The sequence below is a fragment of the Vespa velutina genome, chromosome 9 (genome assembly GCF_912470025.1).
Source record: "Vespa velutina chromosome 9, iVesVel2.1, whole genome shotgun sequence".
NCBI classification, from domain to species: Eukaryota; Metazoa; Arthropoda; class Insecta; order Hymenoptera; family Vespidae; genus Vespa; species Vespa velutina.
This window is the reverse complement of record NC_062196.1, coordinates 1440129-1466371: the sequence shown is the minus strand read 5'-3', so window position 1 is coordinate 1466371 and position 26243 is coordinate 1440129. Positions and strand designations below refer to the sequence as shown.

Sequence of the window (26243 nt, the reverse complement as noted above, 5' to 3'; positions counted from 1 at the left end):
ACCTTCGATCAGATAAAATCGAAAGCATTCCAAACACGCGTCACGTCTGCCTCGTGCTTTTAATCTCTCGTTAATCAGCGAGTTACTCTCTGGGAAGCGAAGACGAGGAAGATGTACTCTAAGAACGCTTAACTGTAAAGCTTTCCCGCGTTTATTTATTAGCTATCACATTCGCTTGAAATAATAGAGTTTTCATTTTTTATAAATCTTCGTGCACGATAGTTAAATATTTTATATACGTATTAATTCAAATTATTATAATATAATTTTAATCTTGATTCTGGTCTTGATGAACCTGTTCTAGAATCATGTCCTGTTTTATGTTCTGGTTTTAATCTCCTTTTCTGAATAGATTCATTCATTGATTCTCTTGATCAATGATAAAAAATTTTTACAAAAGTACGTTAAAAATACGTTAAAAGAGTACCTTATTGTAGGATTATAGAAAGATTAGAAAGGCTAAAATTTATATTGAACTAATCGATCCAACAAGATTTTCGTATAATTAAACGTGTACCAACCCATCATTAATAAAAGCAACTATCACCGGAACGTTATTCGTCTTCGTTCTACTATTATCATAAGAAGCAATTAATTTTTTCTCCTTTTTCAGCCATTCGATACGTTTCCTTTAACAGACTATTCATAATATCGTACAAGATAGTAGGTCACTCAAATTCTATTTTTATTTAACGGAAATGAAGGCTATCCGGATTCTGCAGGAAAAAGAAAATTATGCAGAATCATCAGTTTGATCGTATGCTGTACTGAATGCGTTTGCTTGAAAACAATGAAGAAAGAAGAAAAAAAAAAGATGGAAAATGAAGGGAGTGTGTCAAATAGTATACAATAGGTAAGGTTCTTTTGAACGAGTAGACAACAGAGAGACAGAAAGAAAGAGAGACAAAGAGAGAGACAGAGAGAAAGAGAAAGAGAGAGAGAGAAAGAGAAAGAGAAAGAGAGAGAGAGAGACGGAGAAAAGAAAAAGAACTTTTTCATTAACATTCTAGGTTCGACTAACCAACAAGCGGTTAAAGTCGTTTCCAAGTCACGTTCTCATCGAATCCTTTTTTTGCGATTCTTTCCTCCTTTAATAGACGTTATTACGAGCTTAACGAGAACATCAAATCCATTTCTATCGATCATTTGCTGTCTTAAGATACTTTCACTCTCCGCTTTTCGTCCGACTAACAATTATCACGTACGAGATCATCAAACGGCTTTTACACGATCTTTTTCTAATCCTTTCACGGGCGTTCGCGCACGCTTGGCTGGGCTGCCGAGCGCGTGCCCATGAAATTGACGAGTACTCGGAGAAAGTAACGACTTCTTGGTTGTTTGCTTTCGATACTTAACGGGAAATAATGATACACAGCTTGCAAAATCCATGTGTTGCTTCGAAATAGATCGGAAAGATCGAAAGATTTTGATCGATTTTCTTTCGAGTAAGTGATCGAAATGTTTGACCATTCTTAAAAAAAAAGAGAATTTCTATATAAGGAGAAAGTTCGACAAGTGAGAAGTCAAAGAAAACAAAAAGTTTGATATCGATTCTTTTATAATGAAACTTCGTTCGGCTTATTCTTCGATTTTCGATATCAATTCGTACGATCGATTGAGAATAATTGAGTTGTTACATTATATATATATATATATATATCATTAATTACCACGAAAAAAGACGTTTGTTCCTGACGTTAATTTGTGCAATTTAGTTGAATTTCAATAAATATGTCGGACATCGATCTCGCGTATTATTTGCGGATTCTAATCACGCGAACGGAGAAAGGGATTTCATTGCAAGCTAACGCGATGACTAAGCAAGAATGATTCAATCGTTGATCCATTAGAATCCAGGTGCACCGTAGAAAATTAATGGCATCCTTTCTTGAATTGGCAGCCTTGAAGTCGTAATACAGACTGGGAGACCAGTCTCGGGATGTGTCATTACCTACGTATTACTCGATTACCTAATAAAGGGTCTCCATGATGCGGAATCCTGGAAAGTTTCTTCGTGGTCCTTTCTTCTTTCACTGTTACCACAATAATTAAATCTTAAACGTCTTGTGCGGTTCCCTTGCAGAGATCAACTACTTTTCTACTTGTTCATTAACGTGATTATCTTGCGCATGAGGAAAGCTTCCGATTCATTTGTACCAAGCACGATGAATTTATTTCAAATTCATCAATGATTCATTACTAATTTATTAAAAGGAAAAGAAAAAAAGAATATTTCGATGCTAACCGTCTTTGTGAATTTTATATGAATCATTTCAAATGAATTATGCAAATGGTTAAATCGCAAGACTTAATTATCCTTTAAGAGTATCGTTATCGAGAGAATTTCGAAGAAAAAATTATTAAGTTTTCATCATTTCCCAGGAAACCTTCTCATCTCGCTATCAGGATGGCGAACAAGTTCTCAGAGAGCTTAGGAGCGATAAATTAATTTCTTTACATGAATTTTACTATGGCGCCTCCGGCATATTGCAACCTTACGCGATAAGCGATCGAGGTTTATATTATGAGCGTCTAATTGTAAGTGCGTGATCATTCACTCGTTAACGTGCGATCACTCGCGACCGGTTTTATCATCATTGTTATTATTATTATTTATTTCTTCCTACATTTTTCTCCCAATGCCCCATTATCGGACAATTAAGCTCTCATTAAGAAAGAGGTACGTCTTCCTCGAGATTATCACAGGAACACTCCTTTCTAATGAGTTATTAGCCACCAAATAAATAATCGGTGAACTTTAGATAGTGATATTATCTCTAACATCGATATGATCTCTCGTAGTAAACATTAGAGCATAAAATCATACGCATTCGTAATTCACAAAATGTGAAAATAATGGGACTATTATCATCAAGGATAACAAGGATTCCCAATTTCGTTTATTTTCTTTTCTTTGTCACGATAAATTAGTTACTTCCAAGATCATTATCATGATAACTCGTTGGGAAGCTAAGAAATTGCACATTTACATGCTACCATATTGCACGCTCTTTCCAAGAAGTAACTTTGTTAAATCGAGTTAGAATTATCTTGATCTTTGAAGAGATGTACAAGGGTATTTTAGTCAGACAGTAGATGTATCTTCAAGATTCTAATTCAATGATGTTTTATATATATGAAAAGTATCAATAGTAATTCATTATAGTACGTGATTTATCAGTAACATCAACGCTTTTATTATTGTCATTGGTATATTATATAGATAAGAAATTATTAACAAATAATCAAATTGTCATATAAATACAAATGTTATTTATTCGTAATTTAGAATCTAAAAAAAAGTTTCGTATTATTTAAATGATATTTTTTAAAAAGAAAACTGATTAGAAAACGATCAAAATGAGATGAACGTCAAGAAATGTCGGTCATATACGATTATTATTATCGGCGTGCAACCGCAATTCCTTTATTCGTGATTGACGAATCCGGAGCAATCTTGGAACGTGCTGACAAGGCTTCTCTCTCGTGGCATACTCGCAAAAAAGAGTCGTACATGAATAAGATCGTTTGGCTCGCTTTCCATCGTGATCCACCCACCATATAACGAATGTAATGGATACGAGTCGGCAAGAAACAGGTATCCGCTTTCTTCGATATAATGTGCCAAATTTTACTCTTTGCTAAAGTCTTTACTTGTGCATGGCGCAACGTCGAAATAAAAACTGACCGTTATCCGACGAAAAATTGGCAAAACCAGATCAATCGTGTTCGCCTTTGGCTTTCAAGCGAAATAATTTATTCCATGAATGTGTGTATGTGTTTTACAAGAAACATATTCGACATATTTTCTTATCGTTTTTACGTTATAATTTAAGAAAATGTACGTGTTATATTTTACTAGTGAGTCTCTCTAATATTATTTGTTTGTTTATTATTATTAAGACTCTCTCTTCTATCTATTATGTTATTCGCGTAGAAAGTGATAGATACCATAATTAAGAAGATTTTTAGAGAGAATATTCATCGAGATAATTAATCAACTTTATTCGAGTTTCATATTCGTCGAATTTTTGGACTTGATCTTTAAAAGAGTTTCACAATCTCGGATCATTATTGAATGACGTTTCATCGTCGATGAAAAAGCAGAAGAAACGGTAATTGAAACTTAAATGAGATTGGGACAAGATGACGCAAGGAAAAAAAATCTTAATCGGAAATCGAGAAGGAGAAATGAGAAACCGAATTGCTTTGTTAAATACATATCTCGTTAACTATCTGAGGAATTACATTAATTTTTCTCTGTTAGAAAACTTTCACAATTTCGATTCCTTCATTGATGCTTTCTTCCTCACGAATTAAAGCGATTCAAAAAATCCAGAAGTTAGGAAATTCTAAATTTATTACTCTGTCTTCATTAATTAGTTTTATTCTCCATAAAGATTTATAAATAATTTAGATTAGTTAATACTATCATATATATATATATATATATATGTGTGTGTGTGTGTGTGTGTATATATATATGTGTAAAATATACTTTGAACTAATTCTATCCTTTAATAAATAATACTATATGTATTGTAATCTATAAACTAAAAAGAATATTTTTCCAGAAAGTAGTTAATCTTAGTAGGAATTCTTCATTATAATTTTTATTATCCACTAGTAGGTTTTTATTTCTGAAATAAATAGTAACCGCATTTCAAGACTTTTTACACGGCACGATGTTTTATAGCGTTATAATTTTAAAGAGAAAAAACAAAAAACAAAAAAGAGGCCGAGAGGAATCACCTTGTAATTAACTTCCCTACGAGACGAGATCGATTTGCACAAAAATCTACAATAAAATTTTGCTCGTTTTCTAAGGACATTAGCCGAAACGAACGAAATAAAAATATGCAGATCCATATAACTGTGCTTTGTGATTCGCCGTAAGGAAATAGAAAGAAAAAGAAACAAGCAAAAAGGAAATGAATTCGATTCGCAGATGCAGAAGTGAATTTATTTCGAAATAAATCAACTTTCGAAATTCAACGTGACGCATTCTTCCTTTATACAAAATTATCTATTAATTAAAATTATATTATTTAAGATGAATTAAATGTTTATTAACGATAATTAAGAGTTCTAAAGTTTTTTAAACGATTTAAGCATATTAAATTAATTAAATACAAAGATACCAATAAATTAAAAATGATAATAATAAATAAAAAATAAACGTAAAAATAATACAAGCATTCGTGCATATGTTATATATATATAATAAACCGAATAGGCAAGGTGAGGTAATAAACGAAAATAAGTTTCTCTAACAAAGAAACGACAATTTACATTTATTATTTACATTGGTTAAATTTCACACTACACTCTCGTGCTACTTCTCTCGTGGCGTTCTCTTTCTTACTGCCCGTTTCTCTCCCAAAATCTTCACGGCTCGATTTGTAGGTAACAAAAGAATTTGTAGATAACAAAAGACAAAGGAAGGGCGAGGCAGATCTACCTAAAGAAAGTATACTTTCTTTACATATATACAAAGATTTAATTCATCGAATGTCTTTCGAAAACAATTAACTCAATTTTTTTCTTCTCTTTTTCTCTTGAATGATATATATATATATATACAAAAATTTGATTCATCGAATGTCTTTCCAAAATAATTGACTCAATTTTTTTCTTCTCTTTTTCTCTTGAATGATATATATATATATATATATATATATATACAAAGATTTGATTCATCGAATGTCTTTCGAAAATAATTAACTCATTTTTTTTCTTCTCTTTTTTTCCTGAAAGCGAGAGGACGATACCGTCTATCCTGGGATACACCGGACGTGATTAATTCCAATGCAATAATTAGAAGTTTCACTTATTACACAAAACTTCATTGTAGATGAGATTCCATCAGCCGTATGAGTCCAATATCGGTATACGTTCTGATCCACTGACCTCGAAACTTTCCTTAGTAAAAACTTATCTTGTTTTTTAAATGTATTCTCCATCGTTTCGTTCGAAATGTGTGTGATTTCAGCGACAGGTACGAACGAAATATGACTACATAAAAAATGTAATAGAGGGACACTGTTCCCATTATGCGCCATCGGTGTATAAACTTATGTGAATTATAATACTCCTCTTATATGTAATCTAACAATCGAAATACACATTATATCGAAAGTAATATCGTGTACTTAGTATTTAGATCTCACCACATGGAGGTTGCTGCTGTTGAGAAACAAATTGAAGACAATGACTCTACTCTTTTATATTACTATCATTATTTAAAAATTAAAGTAAAATTTTAATTCCGAAATGACAGTCATTTTCGCGAAATTTTTTATCTCAACGCCAACTCCAGGTATTTTAAGTCTGACTAACAGATAACGAGATCATCCAACACCGGTAGTTTCAGTAACCTTTATGAAAGAAGCTTTTGAGATTCTGCAATTTACTTCAAAAAGATCGAATCCTATGGCACTTAAAAATATTTACGCAAGTGTGCCGGACACAACCGCGAAAGTATCCTACCTAAGTACGTTCGGGTCCAAGCTTGGATTTAATAGCGCCCATGAACGCTCACGTGAGTGCCTACCCACACTTCTGCAAGTATTCTACCTGTTCTGACTAAACGGGAAAAAAGACATTTTCTTCTCGATACATTTAATGCAGAAAGATTTTGAAAACATCTTTATAAAAATCTAAATCCATGATATGAGATTGCAATTTCCTCGATGATGAATAGATCCCCTAAAGGAGAAGAAGAAGAAGAAGAAGAATAAAAGAAAAAAACTCTATCCAATCATAAAAGTCCTTTCTTAATCAATAAAGCCCCACGAAAAGCCTTTTTGGAGAGAATAAGAAATCCAGAAGATACAATAAAATGAAATTTAAAAAAACTGATAACGTGGAGTGGACGTCTTGGAAATTGTCTTATTTGATTTAAATCGTGCTTGATTTTTCTCTACTTAAAGAATAAAAGCTTTCCAAAGGTTTCATTTGAAAGTTCCACACAATAAATATCTGTAAATAAGAATAAATAAGAATTAATAAGAATAAATGAAGCGGTTTGTTTATTCACGTTACTTCCGATTCTATCGCTTCTTCAACTTCTGAAAGAGATCTTACGAGTATTGCATGTGCAATTCACTATAACAAGTTCCTTTTTTTGTTTTTATATTCTATAAATATAAGTTGTATTAAACAAAAATTATCGTTTGGATTATTCAATAAATACAAATGAATAAGAATAAATAAGAATTAATAAGAAAAATGAGAATTAATTTAAAAATTTATTTTAAACAATTCTTTATTGATCGATAATACTTGCAAATATGTAGAAGATGATTAAAAGAATGACTTGATATAAAAGCTTAATTAAATTCTGTCCGAATATAATATTAATTGTAATTAATCACATTTAAAAAAAAGTTGAATGAAAATCTAATTTAAACAATTCTTTATTGGTCCATGGTGCCTTAATCAACATTTGAAAATAGATTAAAAAAATACCTTATATTAAAAAACCTGGTCACATCCTATCGAATGTAATATCTTCGATCTCACCATGTGAAACTAGCTGTTAAGAAATGCACGATCTAATGATCTCTCTATTTTTATATTATTATTTTTTTTTAAATCTTATGTAAGTATCAAAGAATTCTATTCGCATTCACGGAAAAATGTGAGAACGAAGAGATAACATTTCGTAGTATTTTCCAAATTTATTTCTACACTCGACACCATAAGAATATTTTGATTGATAATATGACTAATTGTAAGAGCCATTCTCAGAAGGGTCGAACATGCTGATGAACTTTCGAAAATAACTCACAGTTTATAGTTGCCCTTCTTGAGCTGCAATTTGTGGGAACCTCTTCGGTATATAGTCTTTTCTTTACTTCATATCCTAACCACTGCATTCAGACATTCCTTATGTGGGAATAAGAAAAGAGTCTTTGGTTAAAAACGGCCACCATTCAAAAAGTGTTATAACAGAATGTAGCAAATTACAATATTACATCATTCAAGGACATTACATTTTGAAGGACATATGAACATTTTTGCATATTTATTCTTAACTGTTTATAATATCATTTAATTCTCATATTTTAATATTTACTTTGTAAATATCATATTTCTTTTCGTTTTCTCTTTCAAATATTATCTCATTTCGTTCAGTTTTCTCTTTCAAATATTATCTCATTTCGTTCAGTTTTCTCTTTCAAATATTATCCCATTTCGTTCAGTTTTCTCTTTGAAACATTTTCGTTTTTCGTTACATTATTCTCTTTCTTGATAATTAAAAAATTCATTTCATTTCTCGTTAGTTATCTAAGTTCGTAAATCATCAACGAATTTAATATATTAGAATTCACCGACCATGGACATATACACGAGTATTGAATTTTAATGTTTCAACAGATAATAATTAATATTATAAATTAATATTAATCCTTTATTTAATTAATATTAATATTAAGCATTTTTCACATTAAAAAAGAATACAATATAATATTTTGATCTGTAATATATTTTCTTGGTATAATTTTATTTTACTTTTTCGTTCGTTTATACTTTAGTATATAAATCATTTTATATAAAAATCGTTATGTTATATCATATCAAATATATAAACAACAAAATCGTGAGTATGTTAAGTGCTAATTTTACGTAGTTAACAATAAATATCAAATTCATCAAAGGTTTTGCTGAAAGATTGAATTCAACTCTATTTCCTTAAAAATAGAATCTAATAAATTTCATATAATCGCAAATATCTTTGAATCATAATACATAATAAAGTCACAGAAACCAAACTATCTGGTTAACTATCAAAGTCGATGAAGAGTTCGTTTTGTTGACATTATGCAAAGCTTTTGTAAAAATTTATTAATACAAAGCTTTTTTAAAAATTCGAAAAAGGCATCTCCCTGTTTAAATCTTCATCTTCAAGATGAAACCTTGTTTATTAAAATCAATCGAAAATTACATTTGGATTCATTGCTGGCGTAAACCATTATAAGACAAGGGATGATGAACAACCTTAAGAAATAAATAGTGCATCGAACGAAAAACAATTATCCTGTTGAATAAAACAGAAAGAGAAGGAATTTGGTGGCAATTGGGATAAATAAAGTCAGTCAAATATGGTCAGAAAGGTTTAAAAGACGATAGTGATGTACTTCATTACCTCTATTTAATCTTGGCCGATCTATCTCCTTAAAGGGTCTTTAAGCTCGCCGGCTTCACGATCTTACATTGGCGTACTCGATTCAGAATTCAAAATCAAAGTTAGAGATTGCTTATAATTACATTATTCGAATAGCTTTTATTATTGATGATAATAAATTTAAGAAATGATTTAAGTAAGGCCAATGTTTAAAATAAAATTTTTCGATTATTTTCAATAGAAAAGTTTATTTTAATCAACAATAATAGTTAGTAAAGTAGACTACGCTATTGACTATTCTATCTGAAGGTAAGCACCTTGAGCAATAAATCCATCGAGCGGTTTCCTTTACTAGCAAATTCTTTTTATTCTTCGTCAATGCGCCACCGTCTTCGAGTGATTCCGATACGACAAATATATTTGCTTGTCAAATAAAGATTCTTCTCTAACAAAGACTCTTACGCGGAACTTGTTATACAAATGCGTTTAATAGACTTTGTAACTACGATATTGATCTCATTAGTCTGGATTCTTAAGGTTTTTACATGTAAAAATGTTCCTGAATCTAATACATAGATCAGATGTTAAAATAAGAGTTTTCAATTAATACAATATATAAGTAATATAATCTATTTTATTTGTAAAATATTTATTATTACATTTTGAGATAACTCTGCAGTTTTTAAAATTCCATTTTTTCATCTGAAATAATTATAAAATAATATTTAATTGTTTTAAATTGAAAAATCTGTAATCATAATTAGTTAAGAGTTAACAAACAACATACCATTTTCCTTAGCCTTTAAACCCTTTCGTGCTTCTTTAAGTCCCCATAAAAATTCGTGAAATATGTGAAGTGATTTCTTTAAACTCGTCTTTTTATAATCTTTTATCTTTGTTGTATCTAAATTATTAATTTCTTCTGTCTTCTCCTTTGCGTCGAACTCATTAATTTCGTCAATTAATGTCATTATTGTTGGAACCTTATCTGGCTGAAACTTTTCTACGGTCTTTACCGTAAATGGTACACAAACTTTGCCCGTTTTTGGATGTATGCAGAAAGGAGATTTTAAAAGATGATTCATTCCTTTTGTAACATTTATATCTAACCTTGGATAGGCATATTGCAATATTACTTCTTCCCTAAGATGACGGTATAAATACCATTTTGATCCCCTCTAAATTAGATGAGATGATTAGTTCTTAATGTGAATTTTACTCAAATTCACATTTCTTTTATACCTTTGTTCTTTTGTCTTTGACAAATTCACAGAATGCCTTCCATCGAGTTGTACTGGAAGAACATTGGCCAAATAAATTCTTCAGTTCTTGTTGGTCTTCTTCATCAGGTAATATCGCTAGAAACTTTTCCATTCTTTCATTTGTTCCTAATATATCTTGCTCTTCAATGCACATAGGTATAAATTCTGCTTCAATTATATCCAATGCACGTCTGTATAAGACAAGATATTAAATAAACATAGCAGTATTTATTTAACATCATAATAAAGTTAGATAATATTTCACCTAATAGATTTATGTAAAGTATCAGTGGATAAATTGACTTTCTTTTTCATGTATTCTCCTCCTCCGATAATTTGTAAATACTCTGCAACTCCAGCACGTTGAACATCTTCTAAAAAGCGTGCTTCTGGATCACAAACCCAACAATGTATACCTCTTCTACCAGAAAATACCCAGAGAATATGCTTGAATCCAAAATCAGCTAAACATATAATTATTTTTCTTAATATTAACAGATTATTTTTAACAAAAAAAGGAAAAATATTTTCTATCATTTGTATAACATATGTATAATTACCTCTTAACGCGTTGTCTAATATTTTACATGCAAGTATCATAAACTTCCAACATTTATTACAAATATCTGTACCTTCGCAACATGTTCTTACTTCATCATAATCTGTCATATCAATATCAAAAACAAGTTCTCTTTCTACGGGAAAAAATCGTGCTCTTTTTCTTTGTTCTTTCGGCCTATCAATTATATAATTGATCCAATAAATAAAATATATTATTTAATAAAACATTAATTAACTTAATAGTAGAAAAATTATAAGATCATTCTTACGGAACATTGTACACAGCACCAATGTCAATTTTAAATGGAAGAAGTCTCTTGATGTCTGCTTCTAAGTCTTTAAGAGTTTTAAATGATTGGAATCGAAGATAAATATCATCTTGAAGAGTGAAAGAGAATTCTCTTCTGCTAAAGTTATTTGCTAAAATTAATACAAATAAAGTATACAAATATGAAATTTTCTTTGTTACATTCTAATTTTAGAAAACATGTTGAACAAACTTACTACTTCCATAACTGAGCCAGTCATAATAATCATTGAAAGGAAACAATCTAGCATAATAAATTGGCAATAAATCATTAAGATTTGCTACATCTCCCATTTGGAATGAATATAGTAAAACTTTGGATAAAATATCATTTAAGGGCTCTTTGCCTTTAGTGTTTTATTTAATTTACATGTCACTAGTAAAATTCACATTAACAAAAATTTGGCGGGAATTAAGACACAGATTAACTGTAAAGTACCAAATATAACCACGTATTGATTGTTGGATGTCTAGTATAGCAACAATTTGTGTTCTCTAGTAATCGGCTTTTCCTTATTGGTCGTTTCTTGACAGCGCACTCTGGACGTGCCATGATAAACTAACAAAGATTCTCGTCATATTCATAGTAAATGCGAAATATAAATTGCAACTTGTACGATTATAAAAGTAAAAAATTTTAAGAAAGTGATAATTAAACAAATAATTAAAATATTCAAAAACATTCTGTGATAATTAAACGAACAATTTAAACGATAATTCATTTCATTTAACAGTATGATATAATTTAAAGTAAGGTACAATATGTAATGGTACTTCACAGGTAGATTTCTAATATTCACCTGTTTGATTTTTTGTGAATTTGTTTAGCCAAATATAGTTTACACTTTCGAATTATACTGATTGATAACACAATGACAATAAAAAAGAAAGAAAATGACGTTTTTATGTTTAATATATCTTAGTTTTAATTTTTATAGTTTTGTAACGATTTAATTTGTTTTGCGCGCCCAATGACGAGTTTATTCATCATCTCCGGTTAGAAAGGTTAAATAACATTAAATTTGATTTAATCGTACATTTAGCTGTTATAAACACAAATTTCTTACTTACAATGTTCAACGATAACATCTTATGACCTAACAGATCAACAACAACAGTAAAAGGAATTCTCATTGTCAGTTTATTGCGATTCTTCGACGTGTTAATATCGTTCTTTCTTTTCGTGATTAATTTATAATTTTTATTTTTATTTTCAATTTTCACGATTCGAGCAAATATGTAAAATAATATAATCAGTGAATTTCAAAATGTCTATATGGTATAATTTATCTAAAAATGTTTTACGATGTATTTAAAATAGTGTGACATTGCTGGCGAGCATATCGGAAATACCCATATTTTATTTATTTACCCAAAGGAAAAAGTATTGATCTTAGTTATGTTTTAACAAAGATATACAAGGAATTGGAGGTATGATTACGATCGAATTTTAGTCAGTATTTGTTATAATACGAGATTTTTCCTTATATTAAGTCATAATGGCTCGAAATATAAAAGATATATCACGCTGTTAGATAAATAATATAGAAAGCGAATGTCCAAAAACACCATATATGAAATATTTTTTCAACACTATAATATTGAATATTCTTTCTCGATAAGGTCCACTAGTAACAGGATATTCGAGAAATGGAAAAAACATTTGCAAGATAATTACGTTCAAGTTTTTATTCTTTTTTTCTTTTTTTTGCTTTCTTTTTGTTTTACTTTTTTTCTTTTATAATATTGCTACACGCATATTTATTCAATTTTTTTTTTTAATAGTGTAGTACCTTCATCCCTTTGACCTTACGTGCAAAAATAGAACGATTACTCTATTTTCGGACAAACATTATTAATTAGGAATGTATGTGTGAACTTATCTAAATTAAATCAAAATTATCTTTAACGGCGCGCTGTAAAAGCGATTAAACGAATTTAATTAATTTTTTACGTAAGGACGAGACGTCGATATATATATATATATATATATATATATATATATATATATATATATATATTTCTTGCTTTTCCTTCTTGTGCGTCTTCCACAACCCACGTCCCACGTTGTAAAGAAAAGAAATGTAAGTACGAACTATTACACGATGGTAAAATATACTTTTTCGATATATTTATTTACAATTTCGTGCATATATCTATGTATATAGTGATGATATATCATATATGAACGCGCGCATCGCGAGCCGTATATAAAGTAATAAAAATTATAATCAAATTCTAATAACGCAAAATAAAAATCAGGCGAGGAATACTTTGAATTCATTTTCTTTCTTATCTTGAAGTAAAGGTCGGCATGCGATTTACACAATACAGTCTTAGCACTTGGTGCAAAATACACGCTTAACTTTTAACTCTTGTATATTGAAAACTTTTTTTTTTTTATATTGAGAACTTATCTAACTAAACGCATACCGTTTTTCCTTCTAGAATTTCTTAGTAGCTCTTCAAAGAAAGAATTTTCTATCTTTTCTACTTCCTATTCTTTCATTCATTTTTATCTTCTTATAACAAAGACAAAACATGCATTTTAAGATTATCTGTCGGTACGTCATTTTCGTGTGGATACAACTTTTCTTTTTTTTTTCTTGACAGATCATGGGTATTCTACCGTACACCGTTGTAAATATTTTTCTTTTGCATAATAACGTGCGTAAAATTACACATTGCATTTTCGTAAAAAGTTATTTTTAAAGCTGTAATATAATAATAATTATAATAATAATAATAATAATAATAATAATAATAATAATAATAATATAATTGTATAATATTTTCATATATATATGTGTATATATATATATATATCTCTCTTTATCATTCATATACTCTACAATTGCAAATATTTACAAAAATCGTAGTACTGCCTATGATAACAATATTAATCATTGCAAGATTCCGATTGGCTTGAAGCCATTCATACAATGTTCGATGAATACAAGGTTTCTATAAATTATCTGAAGTGATTGTGATTAAGGGAAACAATTTGTTTTAAGACGATTTTCGAATGTTCGATGATGCGTCAGAAAAGGCAACGTGATCCTTGCCTTTAATGGATGATTATTTCTTAATGTATCATAGATAAAAAAGAGTACTCTATTAATAACATGATTTATATGGTCATTCGAATGTATATGTGAAAAGTTAAGATATTTATTTGATATTCAGTTCGAGCGCACAAATCACATGAATTGATATCCATGTTACTGCAATGCTTCTAAATATTTTTAATTTGCATGCGTGCGTATGTGTGTTTGTGTGTGTGTGTAATTTCTGATTATGAATTTAATATATATATATATATAATAAAACCGATAAAGTTATTATTGAATATTAATTATCATTTTCAATTCCTCGAACTGAATATAAAAATAGATATTTTTCTTGAGATATAACTAATGTGTAAAAGAAAATTACGGTATTCGAATCGTTGATTTTTTTTTAAATAACGAAAGAATCTATATTCTGTATGAACAAAAGATTGTTGCTATTCCTAATAATATCCGTTCTAAATATTATTGTCTTACAAGACAGATATTTTATCGCTAACGATGAAATTCAAGCTTTGCTCGATAAGTGTCTTATCAGCAAATGGAGAATATCATTAACGTGGAAAGAATTAATAATATATGATATTTTTTCTCTCTTTCCATATAATGACGATATTATTTCATTATCAACATTCCCATCGATAGTTAACATACTTTTTATTTTCTATATATGAATATTAAAACTAACGTTGATCGGACGATTCTATAATAATATTCCATGATCGATCCTCTCATATGATAAACATTTATTTAAAGTAAAACAAAGAATGTATGTTATTAGAGGAATATATTAAATTCTTAATGTTTCTTTTCAATTCGATTTACTATTAACGTTTAACTTTGTCGCTAGTTATATCGATGTATGTTTATTATTGAAAAATTCGAAATTTACGAAGAAAACCTTTGAGATAAGTGCGTTCTTTCACGATCGTTCGATTTCATTTAAACGATATTTATTCTTTCATTTTGTTGTTATCTCTAGAAAAAAAGGGAAATAAAGAAGAAAAGAAAGAAAGATGGTACTTCACTGTTCATGAGGTACCTTTACGAGGACGGTTCTGGTGCCTTCCGAGTCAGATATATTGATTTTTAGTTCGTTGGTCAAAGCTTCAAGCTTATCGACCACTTTAGGTTCTGTTTTCCCGCCTGGATTAGGTGGTGGCCAAACGTCATCCAATGGTGGCTCGATATATTTCCGATTGCTCGGTTTCATAAACGGCATTTCTTGGCCACCAAGTAAACCACTTAACGTACCACCAATTTGTTCCGAGGAAGCAATGAACTTTTGATTGTTCACTTCGTTCTCAATGCGAGGACGTTTGTAGGGAGGCATCTGAACCACGGGACTGTAATCGTGATCCAAAAGACCCTCAACTTCCTGCAACAATTCCTCGCCATATTGTTGCAGTTCTTCATCTTTTAATTGTTTCGTATAAAGGAGTGTCCTTGAGCGACCTAAAAATAAATTCTCATTAGCGATTGAACATTTTTCAAATTTATTTTTTCTTTCTCCTTCTTCTTCTTTTTTTTTTCAATCGATCTGTATTCTAAAAGTCAACAACTTTTCTATATAATTTCTATTAAATGTAAAAGTAGATGAAGGTTGATACGGATGTGAACGTAACAGCGAAGCCCTATATTATTGGAGTAGGCCAAGGAAACTGGGGAATAAGAGAGATAATAATGAAACTTTCAAGTACGATTGAAAAAATATTCGGTACAAATGAATTCTTTTTTTTTCTTTTTTTGTTCTATTTTTTCGTTATCATCTACCGACTCTTTTTTTTTTTTTAAATCGTTATCGCAAAGAAATATTTCTCCAATCGATATCATTAGTGATTCTTTTTAAGTAGTAAGTAGTATACAATGAATTTCGTAACCTCCGGTTGAAGAATGATTGCGAAACAGTGCACGTATGTAGTCCCTAAAGTTCTCGCTTTGAAATTCCAAGAAGGGGTCATCGACATAACAGTGATGATAATTCGTGATCGGAAAAATTCGAGTATTAGATAAATTTAATTGACCGTTTAATTAAGAATTATTTAGAATTTATTCTTTTTTTAACGTTTTATTGTTTTCAATTTATAAAATTTTAAAATTTTCTCAACTAATTTTAGAACATCTTTTGGATTAGTAAAATGATCATGACCTAAATCGTTTCATTTCTAAATTATCGATAGTCTAGATTTTTCGTCGAAAAGAACTTCGATCCAACAATCGAACGGTGCTTTCTTGTCGTCATTTAGAAAGTTGTAGATCAACTCGTCGGCAATCTCACACCATGCTCCGGTTTCACCGCTCTCTTCTTAACTTTGATCTTTCTTTCTCCATCCCTTTACTTCATATATCTTTCTCTTTTTCATTATTTGCTCCTTTCTTTAACCTAAAGAGATTTTACGCTTTAAAGAGCTATTTCACTCATTTGGCTCTCTCTTTCTCTCCATTCACTTCGTTATATATAAAGTTTCGAAATATTGAAGTTATATTATTATCGAAAATTGTCATGAACTCGAGATAATTCAATAATACAATTTATTGCGCATTTTCGTTAAATGATATCTTATGATATCTAATATTAATAAGTGAAGATATATATGAAACGATATTGTTTCACTCGATTTATTTATGACAACCTCTTAATCGTAAATAGTAATGAGAACATGGTCTAATTAACTTTATCTAATCTCATATATAGCGATGTTTATCATAGTATATTATTTAATTTAAAAGATATATTTTGGATAGAAAAATATATTTTAGAAGTTTCTAGTTGTTAAGAAAAATCCATAAAAAAAAAAAGATACTACAAAAAATGTTGACACGACTGTCCCATGAAATTATATGTATTTAAATTTCTGAGTAAGCAAGTTTTATTTAATCGTATCACTTAGCAAACAAAAACATGATGCAAGCGAAATATCCATTTATCAAGTCTGTCATTTACATTTGAAGTCGAAAAAGAAATTATTATAATCGATCATTATGAAGATGACGAATAAATTATTTTGTAATGACAAAATAGTTTAAAGATGAAGCAAGAAAAGGTTTAAAATTTACAATTATAAATAGCAAAACATTTCATAATAGTATCGATGAAAAATATATTTTAGTCACGTTAATATACGAATGTTGATAAAAAAATTGATGATAACAAGAAATGTGAATTCTTTTTAATCACCAAGAATTCAAATGATTTTATAAATTTTTTTATCAGTTAAAAAACGCGGATCATATATTTCAATTATATTTGTTTTCAGAAATAAAGAGAACTTTTTACTGTTTGAACGTTTAAACAGTCATCGGGGAAACAGAAGTATAATGCATACACACACACACATATATATATATATATATATATATGTGTGTGTGTGTGTGTGTGTGTGTGTGTGTGTGTGTGTGTGTGTGTGTGTGTGTAGTATCAAAGTACACTTTTACGTACCGTTGGATTATCTAAGGTTACCTAATCGTTCTTCAAGATACGGAAAATATATCTTTTAAACAATATTCACGAGCATTTTATGACCTTATTTTTTCTACACAATGTATAGAATTATATTCATTTTTGTGTATTATATTTAACAAATTTTCCTTAATTAATGGTTAAAATAAATTCATGGAAAATATATACATAAAAAGTATAATAATAAATTCTATCAAATATATTAATATATGAATTCTATCATAAATATATATATTTACATTCAATATCAATCATAAATTGTAGGAAAATATGTTATTGATCAGCAATATGATCAGATCAATTTTAATCCAATTGTAAATGAAAATTTATATAGTTGTTATTTGTAAATATTGTCTCGACGAAATTATATTAGGGGGACCGGAAAGTAATGTCGTTTCTGCGCATGTCGATATTTGATTGTTAAAAATTGTTAAAAATTTATTCATTTGAATTTAATTCAAGAAAGCGACATTACTTTTCGGTCCCCCTAATACATAAAGGCGTATAAATATATATATATATATATATATATATGTACATGTAATGTAATTAAATATACATATGTATATATAATTAATCGAGTGACTAGATTGATCCGATACTAAAGTATAAAGAGATGATCATAATCCTTTCTAAGAATAGATAAAAGAATAGGGAAAACGAGAAATTAAGTTTGCCGACAGGCGGAATGTGAACGGAAAAGAAAAAGTTAGGAGAATAGTACCTTTCACAATTTTACGTGAGTTCAACGTACCAAGCAGTAACCGCTAGGGCATTGTCAAACAGATTTAACTTGCGCACAGATGCGCATGCGCGCGTTTGTGTACATGTGTCTACGGCAGTTGTAACGGTTCTTAAAGATTTGTTATATCTTACGATCGTCGTTCAAGGATTGGACGAAAGAATCAGTGTAGAATGTGCTCGAACTTCTGAAGCATGACCTCGTTTAAGAACGAAAATAACTACCCACCGACAATAGGACGAAAATTTTATATATTGCCATAAATTTACCAAGAATTTAGAGTGAAATTATACGTTTATTTCCTTTGTAATATATATCATTCGCAAAAAAAAAAAAAACACTTTAATACGGTAAAAGTATAATAGATGATTTAGTATAATTTGAATAAACTAACTTCCTTATATGGAAATGATATCAATATAAAAAGTAGCTAATGTTTGTTGTAATGATATCTGATTTTTCTTCATTTGATAAATTTCAAAGAGATCTATCCTATTTATCATATGTAATATTTTTAAGATGAAATTTTAAAGTAATATCATGCAAAGTATATGGAAGATCTATTCGTTCTAAAACTTGCCGATTCACACGGCAAAATAAAAAGGTCTAAGTCACATCAAAGAACGAAATGCAAGAAGAAAAGTGGAGATAGTAAAATGTAATATATAACATGTGTAATTATATTAGAATTTGTAGTAATACAATGACTCACCTGCAAGAGGTGGCATCTTTTCAGGTTGTTCTTGCTCCTTTGTGAGTTCATTGTTGGAATTTGAGTGTGGTCGAAGATTCGGCACAGCTACGAGTGCTAGCGAAAGTAACAGGACCATCAGACAAGTTGCTGGTTGAGCGCTCTTGTTGCTTTTTTGTATTAATGCTTGGAGTCTCTTAAGTTGACCGGCTAGACTCTGATTTTGGGATTGGAGTGCTTTTATACGTTTGAGCAACGTCATGTTTTCTTCTGTGCACTGTTTTACACGATCCTCCAATCCATCCACGTATTCCTTTTTTCTTTTACGTGAATCCTGAGCAGATATTTTGTTGCGAATCTTACGTCTGATCCTCTTCAGCTCACGTTCTTCGTGTTTCGTGAGCGGATAATGAGTTGGTAACGTTATCCCTTCCTTTTGTAAAAGACGTTTTTCTTCAGCATTTAATTTTAATCTTGGATAAGGTGAATCTGTTTCCGAAATTTCGTCACTCGAATTACAACCCTTTTCGCTGCTGGAATCTTCTTGCTTTATGGTCATCTGAAGAAAAATAAATCATTTTCAAATATTAAAAAAAATGTATTTTTATAACGATATTCAATAGGAATGGGAAATAATGCTTTTTTTTCTACCTGAACAGGTTTGTTAATGATATTTGCTTGATTAATCTTGAAGCCTTTGAGATTTCTGGCTTGCGATGCGTTTATGATCTTTATTGTTCGTACTTCCTTCATATCCTTTAAGCTAACGGGTAATAAAATCGACCTAGGGTTACCAGATCCCATTGGTGTAACACGAATTAATTGCCTTATGTTTCTCTTTCCACTGCACGTCAGATTGCGAACATTTACCGTATTTTCCTGAGGCGTCACATGTGTCTGCTGCTTAATTAGTGCTTCTGTAAAATATACACTTTTATCTCTTAACAATCCATTTCCTTATCTCTTTATCAAACTTTTTATTCCTTTAACATCTTTGAAAATATGTTTCGTCGACAAAACAAAAAGAAAAGAAAAAAAGAAATACAATATGCAGCTGAATTATTTATTTTAATCCGTCGATGTATCAGATTTTTTTTCCTCATATTGTCTATAAACAAATAAGAATCCGAGAGGAGTTAAAAAAATGCAATAAACGAGAAAAAACTTCCACGATTTGCGTCACGATAATTATGTTGACATATTAATGAAACGATTGAAACAAATAAATTGTTCTTAATAAAAGGATTCGCCTTCAAACTCCATGATTCTTTATAAAAAAAATTGTAAAGCAAACAATTCATTCAATACATAATTTTCTATGATCAATATCTAAGAACTAAAATTAATTTCTAATAAACAATTTTAAAAAATTCGCAATTGTTTAAATCAGTACAGAACGTATCAAATGTGATATTAAAATCATAAAAATGTTATCGATATTTACGTTATGTCACGCTAAAGACGAATGATTGATGAGACGTAATATTTTTTAGCAGCAGAATTATTTTTTTTCTGAAAGTAAGATAGCTTTATGTAGAAGTAGGAAAAATCAATATAAGATTGTTCCCATTTTGATGTATCCGATTTAGTATTTTTGGGGCGATAAGATATAACACTAATCTTAAATTAAATCAATAGATTCTAAAATATACTGAAAAATTATTTTATATAATTTTTTGTTGTTCGATTATATGTATGATAACAATTTTAAGATAGAATTGAATTGGATGATCGAATAAATAACGAATATTCTTACCTATATTAACTGTTGGTTGTTGATCTGTTGTTATGACAGGAGTAGAATCAGGAACGGTATTGTTAGGATTTACCACAGCTACGAGAGTTGGCTCGAACTCCATTTCTTCGTTAACATCCGTGACTGGTGATCCTATATTCGAGCTGACAACAGATCTTATAGGACTGTCGATACTACCCATCGATTGATTTGGACTTCCTAGTGAATCAAAATCCATAAAATTCTGGGGACTGCTTAAATCTGAATTCGAGACTTCAGCTTGGTCTTCTTCGATCGGTAAAAGAGGACTCAATTGTTGCTCGCAGGAAAGACTCAAAGCACTGGAAAGTCCACTGTCCGATGAGGAGGATGGAATTGCTTCTAAATCATTCTCGATCAGATTGAATTGATTATCTTCTAATTTGAAAATCGAATCCAAGAAATCGTCCGGATTCGTTGGCCATTCTTCCGTCTAAAAAAGATTTATATATTGAACGATAGCAATGATGAATAGTTCGATGAAATATATTTGTGATGTGATATAGATTACATGTTATATACGTGCTGCAACAAAGATTACATATATTAAAGATTCAATTCTAAATTTACAATCGTCTTTATCGACTTATAATCTTGACGGTGAAAGAACGAACGGATTTATTCGCGAAAAATTGTACGACCTACTTCTTCGAAGCCAAGCGCTTTTGTGTATGCATACATATATGGCTGGCCGCTCATGATTAAAGCAACATCGAGCATCGGTAGAATTATCTTTTGAATGTTACTTGTGGCATTTAATGCGCGTATGTATAATCGATGTTTAATGTCGAGTTTTAATAGCTTTATTCGATTAGTAAGTCTTATTCTAATAAGATTTTATGCGTTTAAATAATTAATTTTCCTTTGTTTCTAGAAAATTTTTATCAGATTGTAAAACATTGAACTCATAGTTTCCATCAATGATTTTAGATAAAGTTGACTTTCTCCGTAAATTAAGAAGATATCTAAAAATAAATCTAAGCTAAAATGTTCTTGACTTTGAAACCAACGTATACTTTTATATTGATATTGCGGTCATAAATCAAGAAAAAATACAACTTTCTACGCGTCAATAACGAAAAAAAAAGAAAAAAAAAGAAATATATATATATATATATATATATATATATATATATATTGTCTCGAAATTTTAGTCTTCCCAATCATTCTTCAAGTCTTTGCAAAATTCATCATTCCGCAATGTCATGATTCTTTTTTTACACTTTAGAAAATGTTTCGCTGAGAAGTCGAAGAAAACAAAATAAATAAATCGCACGTTTTTTGTCTCTCTTTTTCTCGGATAATTATTTTCTTTTTTGTAGGATGTTCGATTTGACGATGATGTCACAAGCTTTCGATGAAGCTTATCTTTGTCGAAAAAAGAAAAAAAAATTCGAATCTCTTAAGGCTACTTCTTTATTTATGATAATATGCGTTATTAAATTAGAGATCTTTGTTTTCACATAATGCGTCGTTTTATTTTTATCAACGGTTGGCATAACTTCAACTTGAGAAAGCACGTTTCTCGCCATTGGCAAGAAACTCGTCCCAGATTGGAGTAAATTGTATATCTCACCCCTCCTCCTCTCTCTCTCTCTCTCTCTCTCTCTCTCTCTCTCTCTTTCTCTATCTTTGTCTGTTTTTCATTTACGTCATTATCAATTCATCTTAATTGAGATTGTAATGCGAATTTTCTACGGGAAAAATACATTTTGTTTCTCGGATTTTTATTCTTATGAGAATACAATTTTTCTTATGGAAAAAAAAAAATCAATCTTGCGAATCTTTTCGTATTTTGAAAGTTAGTTTCATGCAAATTTATTAAAATCAGAATCGCAATATCTGTAAAATGAGCATAATAACGTAAACAATAATTTACAAACTTACAAACGATTTAGAAAAAAGTAGATTAGACTCTAATTCCTAAATCAGAGGAATATATCGGATGAACTTCAATTGTATTGATTAACGTGCGTTAATCCTTAATTGGATTCTTTAGGTGAGTCCATAAGAGAATATTTATACTAGCGTAAGAAGTCCCGTAACTTAACGGTATTCTACGTTCGAAGGTCATTTGCCGTAACGAGTAGAATTTGAATTATTTTAAACAGAGAAGAAATTTTAACGTTTTATTATAAGTATAGTATAAAATAATGAAAAAAAATTAGAAAGCGATATTAAACGATGAAACGGAGCATCGAAAGTTCATTCATCCTTCTCAGTATTGAGTTAAATTAAACTATATATTCTTGTAGAAAGATAATAGGAGAAAGTGTTAATTTACTTAATAATTAAAAGCATTGTTCTTACGACAAAAATGCATATTTTTAATGTAAGGATAGATGAAGTTTCTCGCTAAAGAGATTTGAAGAAGAATTCAATATGACGACGTATATATATATATATATATATAATATCGGCACGTGTACGAGACCATTCCATATGGATGCTAAAAATTCATAAGGATTACATAATTCATATAATATTCATTCGAGAAAATATCACTAGAATGTTTGATATTTACTTAATACTCATTTCTTATTTTGATAGTATACAAAGAAATTCATTTTTATTTTTATGCTCGTTCTTACGTATAATATAATAAATATGAATCGATCGAATTATGCGTTTAGAAAATATTTCGAAAAAATCGTTGTTGTTAAGTATATCTTTATATAATAATAATAAAAAAAAAAAAAGGAAAAAAAAAAGAAAAATAATGAAATTAAAATGTAGGAAAATATATTTTAAAGGAAATTTTATAACGAAATTTATGTTCATCCTGTATTAAAATTTGTCGATATCTGTATTAAACTATAATTATTTGGATTACTCTGTTCCGTTCAATCTCGTAAGCAAATGAACGATTCGAGAAGAACGTTAGCGTGCACGTGGGTACATATGCACCATATGTTAACGTCTTACGACGGGAGAAAGATGAATAACGGGAATTTCCCGCGAGGTTTGCTCTTACGATTGAGTTTCTCGTCAAATTTTTTTCGATTGATGCTTTTCGTTTTTTATTTGTTTACTTCGATAGAAGAAGGAAGTTCCGTGATAACATATGTTTACGCGTAAAAATTCGAAAATACGTTTCGTGAAAGGTTTCGATTAACGATATTCCTACTACTTTTACAGATTAATAAGAACAATAAAATATGTAAGTGAAAAGTAGCACAAGATGCGGTGAAATATAAACGGTCAATGATCCTTCCATGAGATCACTAGAAATCCGATCATAGTATCTTATTTTATTTTTCTCACAAGAGATAACGAGTACAATAAGCCTAAGTTAAAAACTTTTTCAAACTTTCATACTTCCTGTATAAATTTTTAATCGAATCAATTATATTGTTAATAGTTACCGTTATAATTAATTATGCATAATCGATACTTAAACCTAACGTTTTTATCATATACTATGATAGGATCAATATTAAGAATATAATGGAGTGTCACAAAATTATTGAAACAAATTCTTACGTTAAAAATACGTAAAATGATTTTATTGAGAGATTTAATAAATTCTTCGTTATAAGATTAAAATTATCCCGTTCGATGAGATAAGGAGATTCGTTCTATGTGATAAGAAGACAATAAAAAATCTGTATTTCGTCGAATTCCACGAAAGAGAGTCACCAAAACTGCTTTTTCATTCTAACAGAATCGAAGGGAACAACAACCTATAGAAGTTTACGATGAAAATATCGTAAACTATTGTAGCTAAGTTCAACATTTATTTATGACAAAGTTATTCGTGTCATCGATAAAGCCGGCTATGACCGTGCGTCTGAAACTTACCGTGATGGCGTCGTCAGTGTAATTGTGATCGACGAAAGGCTCATCTTTAACGACATCCTTAAGGAAGGCGTCTTCGCGAGAAAATAATAAATCCATAAAATTCATATCCGAAGAGGATGATGACGACGACATAATTGCACTCTTTTTCGTCAAGAAAAAAAAGTATCTTTTTTGTTCTTCTTTCCAAAAGCTGATTAACACACGAGACGCGCGCGCGCGCACGCGCACACGCACAATCACACGCACTCACTCACGCACGCACGCACACGCACACACAGTACTTGTTAAAGCAAAGGAAGAAGAAGCTATTTCCTTGTATTAAACTTCCTCCATGAAAGAAATAATGTATTGAAGGGTTTTTTCTCTGTGGAAAGAACCGCGTGTTTTCACGCAATGTGACGAAGCGTTTCGTATCACGAAAATGAACACGATAACGTACGAAAGTGGACTAATGAGCTCGGATGGAAGAGTAGTGGAAGGGACAGTCTCCTTACTCGTTCGGAATCGGATTTCACAGTGTCGAGTAAGAGATGGAGGGAGGAAGAGAGAAAGAGATATTTTTACTCCCCCACCACTCGCTGTGTTGAGAAAAAGAGAGAGAAAAAGAAAGAGAGAAGGAGAGAGGGACTTTTAGAATGGCTCGCTCCCTCTTTTTCTCTTTCTCTCTGTTGTCTGTCTGTTTGTCTATCTATCTATCTATCTCTCTTTCTCTCTCTCTCTCTCTCTCTCTCTCTCTCTCTTTCTCTTTTTTGCTTTTCTGTTATTTATTCTCCTTTGCTTTTTCACACGATTGAAACACTTCGTCCTTGTCTATTTTTTTAGAGGCTCCTCCGATATTCTCACGATACGATTTTAATGATTTTAAATCTATACTTTTTCTATTCTATATCAATATATTTATTTTCGTGCACACACTTTTTTTCCTTTTTATTTTTTTACAAATTGTATAGGTGAATCGATGAAACAAAAGTAACAGAAAACGAAGGCGTCGGCCGCGCTGCCAACGTGGCACTGAACGCGTCACACGGCGGCGCGACTACGAGCGAGCATGTGATTGGTCCGCTCGAACTACGCGATAGATCGATTTTGAGCACTCATGCAGGGACGAATATTTTGAAAGGGTTTTCATTCTCTGGATATGTGAAAGTTTTAGTAGAAATAATATTTTCTCAAGTTCATTTTTCATTTTTTTTCTTTTTAGATATTTTCTTTTCTTACGATGTTATCGCGATGTATTTGAAGATGAACGATATACAATAATGCTTTTAATATTTTTGGTACTTTTTAGCAGGGCGATCGAAGTGCGTGATTCCTACTTAAACAGGATGCACATTATATTTGACCTACGATTACATCAGGCATTATCAGTAGGTAATGTAGAAAACGATATAATGTTATGTGTTATATATTCAAAATAATTTTGGATATTACATCTTGGCATTTATCA

General features: G+C 30.2%; 2 protein-coding genes across 5 annotated transcripts in view; both read right to left on the bottom strand.

Moving 5' to 3' along the window:
* The window catches only part of LOC124951914 (DNA primase small subunit), a 40102-nt gene extending 26879 nt beyond the window's left edge, over positions 1–13223 (bottom strand). The window contains exons 1-8 of one of the 4 annotated variants that reach the window (XM_047501006.1): positions 11458–13223; positions 11223–11373; positions 10953–11128; positions 10658–10856; positions 10373–10583; positions 9918–10308; positions 9790–9832; positions 8586–9695 (exon numbers count right to left, since the gene is read on the bottom strand). In XM_047501006.1, the coding sequence (XP_047356962.1) occupies positions 9813–9832; positions 9918–10308; positions 10373–10583; positions 10658–10856; positions 10953–11128; positions 11223–11373; positions 11458–11554 (1245 nt within the window). In that variant the 5' untranslated portion in view covers positions 11555–13223 and the 3' untranslated portion in view covers positions 8586–9695; positions 9790–9812. Of the gene's footprint in view, positions 1–7792; positions 7891–8585; positions 9833–9917; positions 10309–10372; positions 10584–10657; positions 10857–10952; positions 11129–11222; positions 11374–11457 lie in introns of those variants that run through there. The other 3 variants (XM_047501005.1, XM_047501008.1, XM_047501007.1) reach the window with 3 other exon arrangements.
* Positions 13224–13376: 153 nt separating this feature from the next.
* LOC124951913 (cyclic AMP response element-binding protein A-like) lies at positions 13377–25820 on the bottom strand. Its single transcript, XM_047501003.1, has 5 exons — positions 24797–25820; positions 20978–21428; positions 19873–20138; positions 19243–19780; positions 13377–15783 (listed from the first exon to the last, which is right to left on the bottom strand). The coding sequence occupies exons 1-5, from the start codon at positions 24926–24928 to the stop codon at positions 15353–15355; spliced, it is 1818 nt and encodes a 605-aa protein (XP_047356959.1). The 5' UTR covers positions 24929–25820; the 3' UTR covers positions 13377–15352.
* Between the last annotated feature and the right edge of the window lie 423 nt (positions 25821–26243).